Source organism: Rattus rattus, chromosome 1 (assembly GCF_011064425.1).
Source record: "Rattus rattus isolate New Zealand chromosome 1, Rrattus_CSIRO_v1, whole genome shotgun sequence".
NCBI lineage: Eukaryota > Metazoa > Chordata > Mammalia > Rodentia > Muridae > Rattus > Rattus rattus.
In genome coordinates this window covers 34,561,226-34,573,371 of record NC_046154.1, presented here as the reverse complement: position 1 = coordinate 34,573,371, position 12,146 = coordinate 34,561,226, and the positions used below count along the sequence as shown (strand labels likewise).

The window sequence follows — 12,146 nt, the reverse complement described above, 5'->3', positions numbered from 1 at the left end:
CATTTTGTAGTTTTCAAGCTGCCATTTTGCAATTTGTTTTGTTTGTTTTTTTTGAAAGAGTTTTAATATGTAGCTCAGGTTGGGTTGAATTCCAGATCCTTTTCCCTCAGTTAACACAGGTTGTTTATTTGTTTTGTTCTTAAATTTACTTATTTTGAGATATGGTCTCACTATGTAGCCCTAGATGGCCTGAAAGTCTCTATGTAGACCAGCCTGGCCTGGAACTCAGATTCACAGAGATCCTACTTCTGTCTCTGAAGGGATAAAGGCATGCAACATGGCCCGCCCCCTGTAGAACAGCATTTTCTATGTATTCTAGCAGACTGACTTGGAAATCTCCATCCTTCTGCCTTAGCTTCCTGAGCACCAGAATCATGTATGTGCTCCACGATTTCTAGTGTACTATTTAGAACTTTATTTATTTACGAGTATGTGTGTGTGTCTGTGTATGAGCATGGGTGCAAATGCCAACAGAGGCCAGAAGAGGGCATCAGATCTCCTGGAGCTGGATTTACAATTAATTTCCAGTTGCTCAGTGGTGTTGGTGCTGGGAACCAAACTTGTGTCCCCTGGAAGAACAGCAAGCTTTTTAACCACTGAGCCTTATCTCCAGCCCCTACACATACATTAGGGGTCACAGTAAATATCAGGTGTCTTCCTAAAGAACTCTCCACTTTTTTTTTTCCTTTGAGACAGGGTCTCTCTCTGCAGTCCTGGCTGTTCTGGAACTGAACTCACTTTGTAAATCTTAAACTCACAGAGATCCTCTTGCCTTCACCTCCCAAGTGCTGAGATTAAAAGCATACACTACCAGAACCATCTACCACAGCTTTTTATGTGAGTTCTGGGAATCTCAGTTCACAGCTCATGAGGCAAGACTTTTCCATCGAAACATAGCCTCAGGAAAATGCCTAAAATATCTAAGACCTTAAACCTTTGTAGCATTAAATCCAGAGGAAGCATCATCCCCAGCATCAAGAAAACAAACACAGGCATTTTACTTGTGAGAGGTGCACAAAAGAAATCAAAATCACACAAGACAGAACAGTGGTTGCCAGGGGCTCTGGAGAAAGGGAATGGCCCTCTAATGAGGAAAGTTTCCATTTTAGAAATAAGAGTCCTAGAAATTGATGCTGTTGCTCTGGTGATGGCTGCGCGGCAATATGAATGCCCTTAATACCACCCAACTGCCATTCAAGGGAAGAACTGGGAAGGGAGACGACTGGGGATTGGACCAGTGCCTCACACATACTAAGCAAGTTCTGTTCGTGTACTATATCCCTAGGCCAAATTAGCAAATTAAATATGTATGGGTGTTTGGCCTGTAGGTATGCCTGCATACCTCTGTGTGTCTGAAGCTATGGGAAGCTTAAGAGAGGACATCAGGCCTGGAACTGAATTACAAACAGTTGTGAACTATGTTGGTGCTGGAATTCAAACCTGGGTCCTCTGGAAGAACAACTAACCGGTGCTCTCAACTGCTGACCCATCTCTTCCAGATATATTTTTTAAATATCTGAGCTTAGAGAGAGAGAGAGAGAGAGAGAGTACCATATAAGAAGGTATGGACTCTTGAAGAATTGGAGTTATAGGAAGTTATAAACTGCTTGAGGTGGGAGCAAAGAAACAAACCCAGGTCCCCTGCAAGAGCAGCAATTATCTTTAAAGCTGACTCATCTCTCCAGCCTCACAACTGAAATGTTTAAAAGGGCAGAAAGATAGCTAGTGGGTGTGGTGGTTTACTCTTAAAATCCCAGCATTCAGTATGATCAGGAAGGAGGAATGTTGTTGTAATAATATAAAAAATAAAATGCTGTCTTTTATCCCCGACTAGGTCCGGTACCGGAGTGCCCCAAGATTTCTGCTAGATATCTTAAGTCTCAGTCAGCAAAGCCTCTCACCCGCTCTGCTCCATCCCATATCACACTGCCCAAGGCCTCTCTCTGAGTCTGGCTGCAATCTCTCTACCCACCCAGTTCCCAAGGCAGGTTTCCATGCCAGAAACACGCTCTTCTTACACTTAAATCTGCACATGAAAGAACACACAACACAATAACCTTGGATCCAATTGATAAGATATAATTGCCCACTTAAATATACAAAGCCCAGTACACATCCATCCCTTAGAACGTTCGTAACAACGTGTAAAGGAACAGCATGGAATCTTAACGTCACCTCCCTGTTCTCTCTGCCACAGCTACCCTCTGTCTCCTCCTCTTCCTTCAAACTTTTCTCCCGCCCATCCTTCCTTCTCATCCAACGGCAGGCCTCATTCTATCTTGCACCTGCCAACAACAGAGTCAACCTGGCCTAGTGATACCACCTCAAGATAAAACAAGAAAAGCAGGGTTAGGTTGCCTACCTAACAGCCAATGCTGGGTCTGGGTTTGGGCAGATGGCTCATTGGTTAGGAGCAGCTGCTGCTTTTGCATAGAATTTAAGTTCAATTCTCAGCACCTGCATGGTGGCTCACAACCATCCATAACTCTAGTTTTAGGGGATCTAATGTCCTCTTCTGACTCCTGAGGAACATCACACAGCCACACACACACACACACACACACACACACACACACACACACACACACACAGAGGCAATACATAAAATAAATGAATACGTCTAATTAAAAAAAAAAAAAAAAAAAAAAAAAAAAGCGGGGTTGGGGATTTAGCTCAGTGGTTAGGCGCTTGCCTAGGGAAGGCAAGGCCTAGGTTGATCCCAGCTCAAAAAAAAAAAAAAAAAAAAAAAAAAAAGGGGGGGGTGGGGGATTTGGTTCAGGGGAAAAGAGCTTACCAAGGAAGCGCAAAAGGCCCTGGGTCCCCCCCCCAGCCCCGGAAAAAAAAAAAAAAAAAAAAAAAGCACTGGGCTGGAGATGTGGCTCAGTGGTTAAGAGCACTGGCTGCTCCTCCAGAGGTCCTGAGTTCAATTCCCAGCAACCACATGGTGGCTCACAACCATCTGTGATGGGATCTGATGCCCTCTTCTGGTGTGTCTGAAGACAGCTACAGTGTACTTATATATAATAAATAAACATCTTTAAGAAAAAGAAGCACCGAGTTTGATCCCTAGCACACCGGAAAACTAGGGGTAGTGTGTATACTGTTGACATTTTTGTTACACCACACTCAGCTGGTACACATTCCTACATGTAAGGCAAAACAAAAACCACACGACCCATAAAACATCCACCCCCCCAGTCTGAATTTCTCTCATCTTTTAAATGACTTATTTCACATGTATGCATGTTTTGCTTGTATGTATGTGTGTGTTCTTCATGTGTGCTCAGTGCTGACTCTAGAACATTGGATCCCCTGGTATTAGAGATGGCAGTGAGCCATCATGTGGTGCTGGAAATGAACCAGTGTGTGCTGGGCAAGGTTTTAACTACTACTCAGAGGGCACAGGTAGGTGGATCTGTGAGTTTTAGGCTAACATGGTCTACACAGCAAGGTTCAGTATAACCGGGGTTAAACAGAGAAACTGTTTCAAATAAGAATAAAATAAAATTCCTGTACAGGAATTTGGGGCTTTTTTTTTTTTTTGGAGACAGTCTCTAAGAGAACATTCTGCTTGCTCTCTTAAATAAGTTAACATGATTGAAGTATCTCATATACAGCAGGCCTTTAGAAAATATTATTTTTAATATTAACTTTTAATGTATAAGGTCAGGCATTTCTAAGTGCACAGAATAACTGTGGGCACTGAAATGGCCCAGAGGAGAGTTAAAAGTGCCTATCATCAAGCCTCAAGACCTGTGTTTGATCCCTTGGACCCACATAGTGGAAAGAGAGAACCAATCAATACAGGCTGCCCTCTGCACTCCATACTAGACCTGCATGCCCACACATGTGCCCAAAATAAATTAAATCAACTAAAAGAACTTATTAAAAATAATTGTAAGTAGGGCACTGCGGCTTCTGCTTATAATCCCAGTACTCAGGAGACTCAGGAGCAGGACACCTGTCTTCAGGGTAACCCTGCCTGCCTCAGAGGACCAACAACGCTGGGGTAAGCTTATGGGAGACACAGTGCACTTGTGACAGGCTTAGGAGATCTTATGCTACTTCTCAAGAAGGGAATTTGTAGAAGGAACACAGGAATAATTGTGACCTTCCTCAAAGGATGTTCCCACACCTCAAAGAGTGCTCTGAAGATGAGTAACATTTTCTGCATTGAAATAACCTTGAACAGACTGCCCTATGAAACAGCGATCACTGAACTACAAACTCCTAAGGCTGTTATCAAAGGATGTAGGATAATAAAAATGAGCCTTGTTATGCAAATTGCACTCTAATGCTGGCTGCCTAGAGTCACCATCCCCCTAGCCAGTTTGGGCTTCAGTTCTGCAGGCATTCATCAGGAGAGGCAACTAGGACAACCTTTCAGCCCTGAAAAACATGCCCAAAAGAAAACAGACTAAGTTTCTAGGTTGAGTAATTCTTTATTTGTACATACTTGATGAAGGTGCTTCCCTTAAACATTCTCTCCAGTGGAAAACAGAGCATGGAGAGCAGCTTCTAGCTGCTCTGCTCAGGGCCTGGGCTCCTCCTTGCCCAAATGGTGAGGCGGAGGGGTGTACTTCCCCTCTTTCATCAGTTTCTCCCGCTGTTTCTTGATTTCATGCATCCGCCTTATCTGTCGAGGATAAGAATGGCATTAAGGCAAAGGGAAACAGGACCCAGAAAGTGAGAGCTCGAGTCTATGGCTCTCTTTTGTTTCTTCTGTTTTTAAAAATTCCCAGCTGGGAACAGTAGTACATGCCTTTAACCCAGCACTCAGGAGGCAGACAGAGGCAGGAGAATCTCTGCGAGTGAGTTCAGCCTGGTCTACAGAGCCAATTCCAAAGAGAACTCAAAAGTCAAAAGTCAAATAAAATCCTTGTGCTGGGGCCTTAACCCAAAGCTTTGTACAGTGAGGTAAATGCTGCCTGGACCTAAAGTGTATCGTTTTTCCAAAAGATTTTATATGTGTGTGTGTGTGTGTTCACTTGCGCAAGAGCGAGCAACCACAGAAGTTGAAAAGAGGGCATCAGATCTGAGAACTGAGGGATGGCTGTAGCCACTTGGCACACCTACTGGGAATTGAATTCAGATCCTCTGAGAGAGCAGAAAGTGCTCTTAACTGCTGAGCCAACCTCTAGTCCACTAAATTAACCTTTAAAGAACTAATTGAAAAACAAAAGAATCAACTGGAAATCTCTTTGAAACTTTTTTTTTTTTCTTTTTTTCGGAGCTGGGGACTGAACCCAGGGCCTTGCACTTGCTAGGCAAGCGCTCTACCACTAAGCTAAATCCCCAACCCCTGAAACTTTTTTTAAAAGATTTATTTATTTATTATATATAAGTGCACTGTAGCTGCCTTCAGACACACCAGAAGAGGGCATCAGATCCCATTACAGATGGTTGTGAGCCACCATGTGGTTGCTGGGATTTGAACTCAGGACCTCTGGAAGAATAGTCAGTGCTCTTAACCGCTGAGCTATCTCTCCAGTCCTTCTATCATCTCCTTATTAATTAATTATTTTATTTTATTTATTTACTTATTTATTTATTTTTTTTGAGACAGGGTTTCTCTGTGTAGTGTAGGTGTCCTGGAACTCACTCTGTAGACCAGGCTGGCCTCAAATTTAGAGGTCTACCCTTGCCTCCAGAATGCTGGAATTAAAGGCATATACCACTACATCTGACTCAGAATTCTAACATATATAAAAATACACACTTGAAAGCTAATAATTAGGGTATTCTCAGTATAAATAAGAAAATGGGTAATTGTAATACTACTAAGAGATACATTTATGGGCTTGTGAGCTAGCTCACTGGGTAAAGGACCTTGCCCATGTAATCCTGAAGTCCAAAGTTCAATTCCTCAGACCCACATTTTAGAAGGAGAGAATCAACTCCACAAAGTTGTCCTGTAACCTTGACCATGAACCACTGCTCACCCAGTGAAGGCAGGTGTACAGAGAATATCTTGTGTATTGTATGGATGGATCATCTGTCAATTTAAAAGCCTATGGCTTATGGCTTAGCCAGGAAATAGAAGGTGGGCCATCCAGAAGGCAGAAAGAATTGTGGGATAGAGCCAGGCAGGAGATTCGCTGGGAAGATGTGAGGAGATCAGAGCATGGTGCCTGAGCACAGGCAACCAGCCACGTGGCAGAGTACAGGCTAGAATAATGGGATCTGTTAAGTCATATCAAGTCAGAGAAGGCCTAGCTATACAGCCAAGGTATTTGTAAATATATTTTGAGTTTGAGTCTTATTACTTCCAAGTTTGGTTTCTCCACTGAAAAAAACAAAACAAAACATCAAAAATCAACAACAAAAACCTTTTTTCTTAAGAGACAGATCTGACTCTGTATCCCTGTCAGCCTGTAGCTTACTATGCACTGATGGGATTAAAGACAGCACCATACCATTCACCTGCTAAAATTTCTTGATCCAGGTAACTTGGCTATAAATTTAAAAGAAATCTAGATTTTTCTCCCTGAACTCAAGAGATAAAATAAATTTAGCTAGGTATAGTGGTATACACCTTGAATCCCAGCACTCTGGACCTTGAGGCAGGCATTTCTGAGTTCAAGGCCAGTCTGTTCTATAGAGTGAGCTCCAGGACAGCCAAAGCTGCATAGGGAGACCATCTGAAGCAAGTAAGCAAACAAAAAACCCAATCAATCAAACAACAACTGTATTTGCAGGTGTAGCTGCAACATAGAAACAGGCAAAATGATGGCCTACAGCCAATGTCTCCTTCTCTAAGATTAGGGCCCACATGTTATGTAATTCATTCAGCTAAGACTTTCCCTCTCTGAACCTCTGGTCAAATTTGCCTAAAGCAATGTCATCAATGAGTGCCTCCACCTTCTTCACAAACACATCAGTTGGTCACTGGATGTTTACTGTGCTAGATCTACAGGGAGTGACAGCTTCCCCAATGAGGGCTCAATGACTGTGAAACGGTCCCACCCCAAAGTTTTCTTTTTAATTTTGTAAAAAGTATGTTACATATATGGGTGTTCTGAATGCATATATGTCTGTGTCTGTGCACTGCAAGTGTGCCAGGTGTGTGTGGAAGCCAGAAGATGGGGTCAGATCCACAGGGAATGGAGTGACAGGGAGTGGTGAGCTGCCCTGTGGTCACTGAGACAGGACGAGCAGCCAGTGCTGCTGACTGATGAGTCATGAGCCATCTCTCCAGCTCCATGCAAAACTTTTCACGAACGGCCAACCACAGCCAGTGTGAATCCTTGCTTTAGAGATAACTGGAAAGACAAGGGCCTAAATACACACACGATTCTGGTTATAGCAGAAGACAGGCTAAGAAGAGGGAAGAACAGGCCCTCCTCAGATCCAAAGGGTCTTAACTGCCTCAGTGCCAGGAGTCTTCCCAGTCACAAGTGAGCAGCCACTGCCCAAGGATCAGCTGGACAAACTGCATTTGGCCCAGGGGACTAGGGATTTAGTGACAGTGACAGAACTTACCTAGCATGTGCAAAGCCCTGGATTCAGTCCCCACCAGGGCCAGAACAGGGAGTAAGAGGGAGGGGAGGGAAGTAATTTAGCCTAGCCCCCACACCCATTATTTTCTCACCGTTTTGAACCGAAGAAAGCATTCTTCGAAGTCTTCATACTCTATCTTGCACTCTTTTTTAGCCCGGGTAGCACCGATCCCATGTGCGCATTCTATCCACTCCTTTTCAAACGCGTGGCATCGAGCGGCATTCTTGTAAGGCTGCTCAGCACTTAGGAATATAAAGTGTCGATCTAGGCTAATGCCCAGCCTTTTCTGCACATCAAGGAAAGGCATGGCTGTAAACGAACACAAAGGAAATGAGAGTGTGATAAAAATGAGATAGCTCATCTGTGAAGGCCAAGGTCCCAGATTTCTTCTTACCAAACTTTTTGGTTTTTTGAGGTAGCATCTCATCTAGCCCAGGCTACTTTAAGTCACACTGTAGTGAAATATGGCCTTAACTTCCTCATTCTCCTGTCCCATCTTCCAAGTGCTGGGATCACTAAACATTTTTATTAGATAGGTTCTCCTGGAGTTATTTGGGGGCTTTCACAAAACTTATGGAATAAGAAACTAAAATTCATTTGTTAAAAGATTTATTTATTATACATAAGTACACTGTGGCTGTCTTCAGACACACCAGAAGAGGGCACCAGATCCCATTACAGATGGCTGTGAGCCACCATGTGGTTGCTGGGATTTGAACTCAGGACCTCTGGAAGAGTAGTCAGTGCTCTTAACCACTGAGCCATCTATCCAGTCCTTAATTTTTCCATATATAAGAATATTTTTGTCAAGGGTGAAAAAATTGTTTTGACTCAAACAAACAAAAAAGCAAAACGAACACCCCCCCCAAAAAAAAACAACCACCAAAAAAAAGGGGGGAGGATAAGAAGTAATATAAGCACACATTTATTTATTTACATTGCTCCAAACATTCTCTCCATCCCAACCTAGATGACACGTCTCTTCGGACACTCTCTTCTGTCTCTCCTTTCCTAGTAGTCGTCTGTCCTAGGCTGGAGAGATGGCTTAGAGGTTAAAAGTGCATGCTGCGGGGGTTGGGGATTTAGCTCAGGGGTAGAGCACTTGCCTAGGAAGCGCAAGGCCCTGGGTTCGGTCCCCAGCTCCAGGAAAAAAAAAAAAAAAAGTGCATGCTGCTCTGGCAGAGAACTCACACTGGACTCTCAGCAACCACTTTGGGTTACAGTTAGTTAACTGTAGCTCCAGCTTCCAGGGCATATGGTGACTGTGGCTTCGTGGAGCAGCTACACGCACATGCCCACAGTCATTCATCCACACATAACTGAAACTTAACAAATTTTAAAAAGTATTTTGTCCATTACTGTAAGACTATTTATTTCTATGTTTTTCCAACTGGTTTTCTGCTTTGAGAGCAAAATCGAGCAGATGCCAGTTAACTGCTAAAAATAAATGAACAAGTCAAATTAAAATTTAAAAAAAATCAGGAAATTTCAAGCAACTTACATGTACAACTATAAAGAAATGGATGGATTCTGGTGCTCAGTAGAATATGACAGACATTAAACAAAAAGGACATATGGAAAATACAAAATAAAGTTGACATAGAACGAAATAATTCCAAATGACAAAAGTGCTTAAGACTGGAAAGCAAGACAGCACACACACCAATATCATCCTGTACGCAGAAATTTGGGAGCGAACTTAATTTATAAAGTTCCCTCCCGTTCTTTTAGTCATTTACTGTGTATGTTACAGGCAAGTAGGGGAAACAGCTCATCATAAGCACTGGAGACCCACGCCGGGAACCTGAGGAAGAATTCAGGGCAGGAAGCCCTCGGGAGAATAAAAGTCCCAGCACCCACACAATTGCGCGCGCGAGCACGCACACACTCACGCACATACACGCACGCACACGCACACACGCTCACACGGGCAATGACAACAGAAGTTCCGATCTGGAGCGGCTGCTGAGCCAGGTGCACAACAGGAAGAAAGCAGAGGTCCCAGGAGGTTGGGGATCAAAGTCAGTATGGAGCGCACGCCTTTAATCTCAACCCTTGGGAGACAGAGGCAGGTGCTTCTACGTTGAGTTCAAGACCAGCATGGTCTATAGAATGAATTTCAGCCAGGGCTACACAGAGAAACCATGTCTCAAAACAAAAAAGGAGCGGGATGTCAGGGTAGGAAGGAGGCCAAGGCAGGAGTCCGGCAGAGGACGGAATCACTCTGGAGGGCTGGAGGGGACCGAGTTGTGGGATGAAGGGAAGGCAGGAGGACACGCCCGGACCTGGGTCACCCACGAGAGGAAATTTGTCTAGGAGCAATCCCTAGCGAACCTTCTAGGCTGACCGGACACAGCAAGCGCCTACCGCACCTCAGCAGTGCCCTTCTCAGGTCCCTGGGCGCAGCTCACGACCGCCGGCTTCAGGAGGACGCAGACGCCTGCCGTAAAGGACGCCCGCGGTGCGACATCTACAGAGCGCGACGCCGTAAATCGACCACCGGCCTTGTCCCTGCGGCAACCAGGGAAACCAAGCAGAGCGGTTTGCGACTGCGCAGCCAGCGGCCCGATAAACTGACTTTTCCTCGTGCTACTGTGCCAGCACTGTCATGACAGTTGATTGTTGTGCTACTTGAGCAAGGTCACACTTGAGAAAGAGTATTGCTTCCCTCGCCCTAAGAAAACGTAGTGGTTAAAGCTCGTGGGCCGTGACCCCAAAACTTGGGTGACTCTCCCAATCTCCCTGTGAGTGTTTTCTTTTCTGATAATAAACATAATGGCTGGCTGAAGAGACAGCTCAGAGGTTAAGAGCATGTGTTGCTCTGGGAGAGGCCCCCGGTTTAACTCTAGATTCGGGGGACCCAACATACTCTTCTAACTTCGGCAACACCAGGAGCACATATATGGGTGCACATACAAGAAGACCAAACGCTCGCACATAAAGTAAATCTTAAAAGAAAGATAATAGCGCCTGGCAGAGTGGTTCACGCCTTTAAATCCCTGAATTTAAGAGACAGGAGCAAGTAGATCTCTATGAGTTCTAGGCCAGCGAGGGCTACATAGTGAGATCTTGTTTCAAACAAACAAGCAAACAGCTGTAAAATTGCTATAGGGACTTCCTTATACTGTGACAGGATGAAAAAAGTTCTCTGAAGAAAAAACGTCCTTTGATGTATTAGCTGACATTTGCATCAAAGCAATCAGAAAGCTGAAACAGGAGGATGGATCCCGTTGCGTTCAAGGCTGGCCTGGGCTATAAGGCAGATGCTGTGTCTATGAATTAACAATTTCTGGAGAAAATTCCCAAAGTCCATGTGATGGGTTGAATAGGAATGGCCCCCATAGACTCACATGTATGAATGCTTGCCTCATAGAGAGTGGCTCTATTAGGAAGTGTGGCCTTGTTGCAGGAAGTGTGTCATTGTTGGGGAGAGATTTGATGTCTCATATGCTCAAGCTAAGCCTAGTGTGGATTAGTCTCCTCTTACTGTCTGCTGATCAAGATGTAGAACCCTCAGCTCCTCTCCAACACCATGTCTGTCTGCATGCCTCCATGTTTCCCGCCATGGTGATAGAGGACTAAACCTCTGAAACTTTAAGCCAGCCCCAATTAAAGGGTTACCTTGCCGTGGTCATGGAGTCTTTTCACAGCAATAGAAACCCTAGTAAGAGAGTCCGCAATTCATCAATCTCATTCAATCACTCCAACTTGCTCCACCCACCCCCTTCCATCCACTGGACATTCCACATGAAATCGGTTTCAGTTCGATTAGAGTTGTCTGAGCACTCGATCTGCGTCCAGCCAAATAGTGGCTTATTATAGAACCATGCTCACAGAGTTCTAATCAGAAGGAACTGATGGCCGCCCTTTCCAACCCACTGATGGCGGCCCTTTCCAACCCACCCCTCTCCTCATGCCACCATGAAGGCCTGCTTTGTGGTCTCATATGCTCAAGGGCCATCAGGCAACTAGCCTGCAATCCTGGGGCTAGAACCCAGGGCGCCATAGGCTAACACATGCTTTATCACTGAGCTACACCTCCAGCCACCCGTGTGTTCTTGTTTCTCGGCGGTATCATCTTTCCAGTCTCTTAGGTAGGCAAAGTCAGATTCCTTCCACAAGTTTCCAATTATTTCTCACTTCCAGTGAGAACAGGATCACTGTAAGAGACTATCAAGGCATGTGATCAATGACAAATGATCCTTGGCCCCAGATTCAGGGTTGGTAACAGCAGTAGGAAGTGGAACTGGAGCCCTGTGCTCTGTCTGAAGGCAGAAACCTATAACTCCATCGCTCCATCTTATTGCTATGAGAGAATTAAGGTATCAAATCTTCAAATCTTGCTCTTTTGGGTTTTTTATTTGCTTTTTTTTTTTTCTCGAGGCAGAATTTCTCTGTATAACTGCCCTGGGACAGCTTTGTAGAGCACACTAGCTTTGAGCTCACAGAGATCTATCTGCCTCTGCCTCCCCAGGGCTGGGATTAAAGGTGTGTGCCACTACTCTTGGCTCAAATCTTGCAAACTTTCAAGAGAAGCTAGAAATCTGCTATAACCCCAAGTACTGTCTAGGCAACTTAACTGACTTCCTACTTTGTCCCAATCTTGTTTATCTTTGATGACAGGATTCCTGTAGGCAAGAAGTCCC

General features: G+C 44.5%; 1 protein-coding gene across 3 annotated transcripts; it reads right to left on the bottom strand.

The window, feature by feature from the left end:
- Nucleotides 1-4,422: 4,422 nt before the first annotated feature.
- Ndufs5 (NADH:ubiquinone oxidoreductase subunit S5) lies at nucleotides 4,423-9,992 on the bottom strand. Of its 3 annotated transcripts, none has more exons than XM_032898558.1 (3): nucleotides 9,873-9,992; nucleotides 7,592-7,809; nucleotides 4,423-4,636 (listed from the first exon to the last, which is right to left on the bottom strand). In XM_032898558.1, the coding sequence occupies exons 2-3, from the start codon at nucleotides 7,805-7,807 to the stop codon at nucleotides 4,532-4,534; spliced, it is 321 nt and encodes a 106-aa protein (XP_032754449.1). In that variant the 5' UTR covers nucleotides 7,808-7,809; nucleotides 9,873-9,992; the 3' UTR covers nucleotides 4,423-4,531. The 3 variants fall into 3 exon arrangements, with proteins under 3 accessions (XP_032754449.1, XP_032754458.1, XP_032754467.1); XM_032898567.1 differs by having other exon boundaries at nucleotides 9,835-9,953; XM_032898576.1 differs by having other exon boundaries at nucleotides 9,786-9,873.
- Between the last annotated feature and the right edge of the window lie 2,154 nt (nucleotides 9,993-12,146).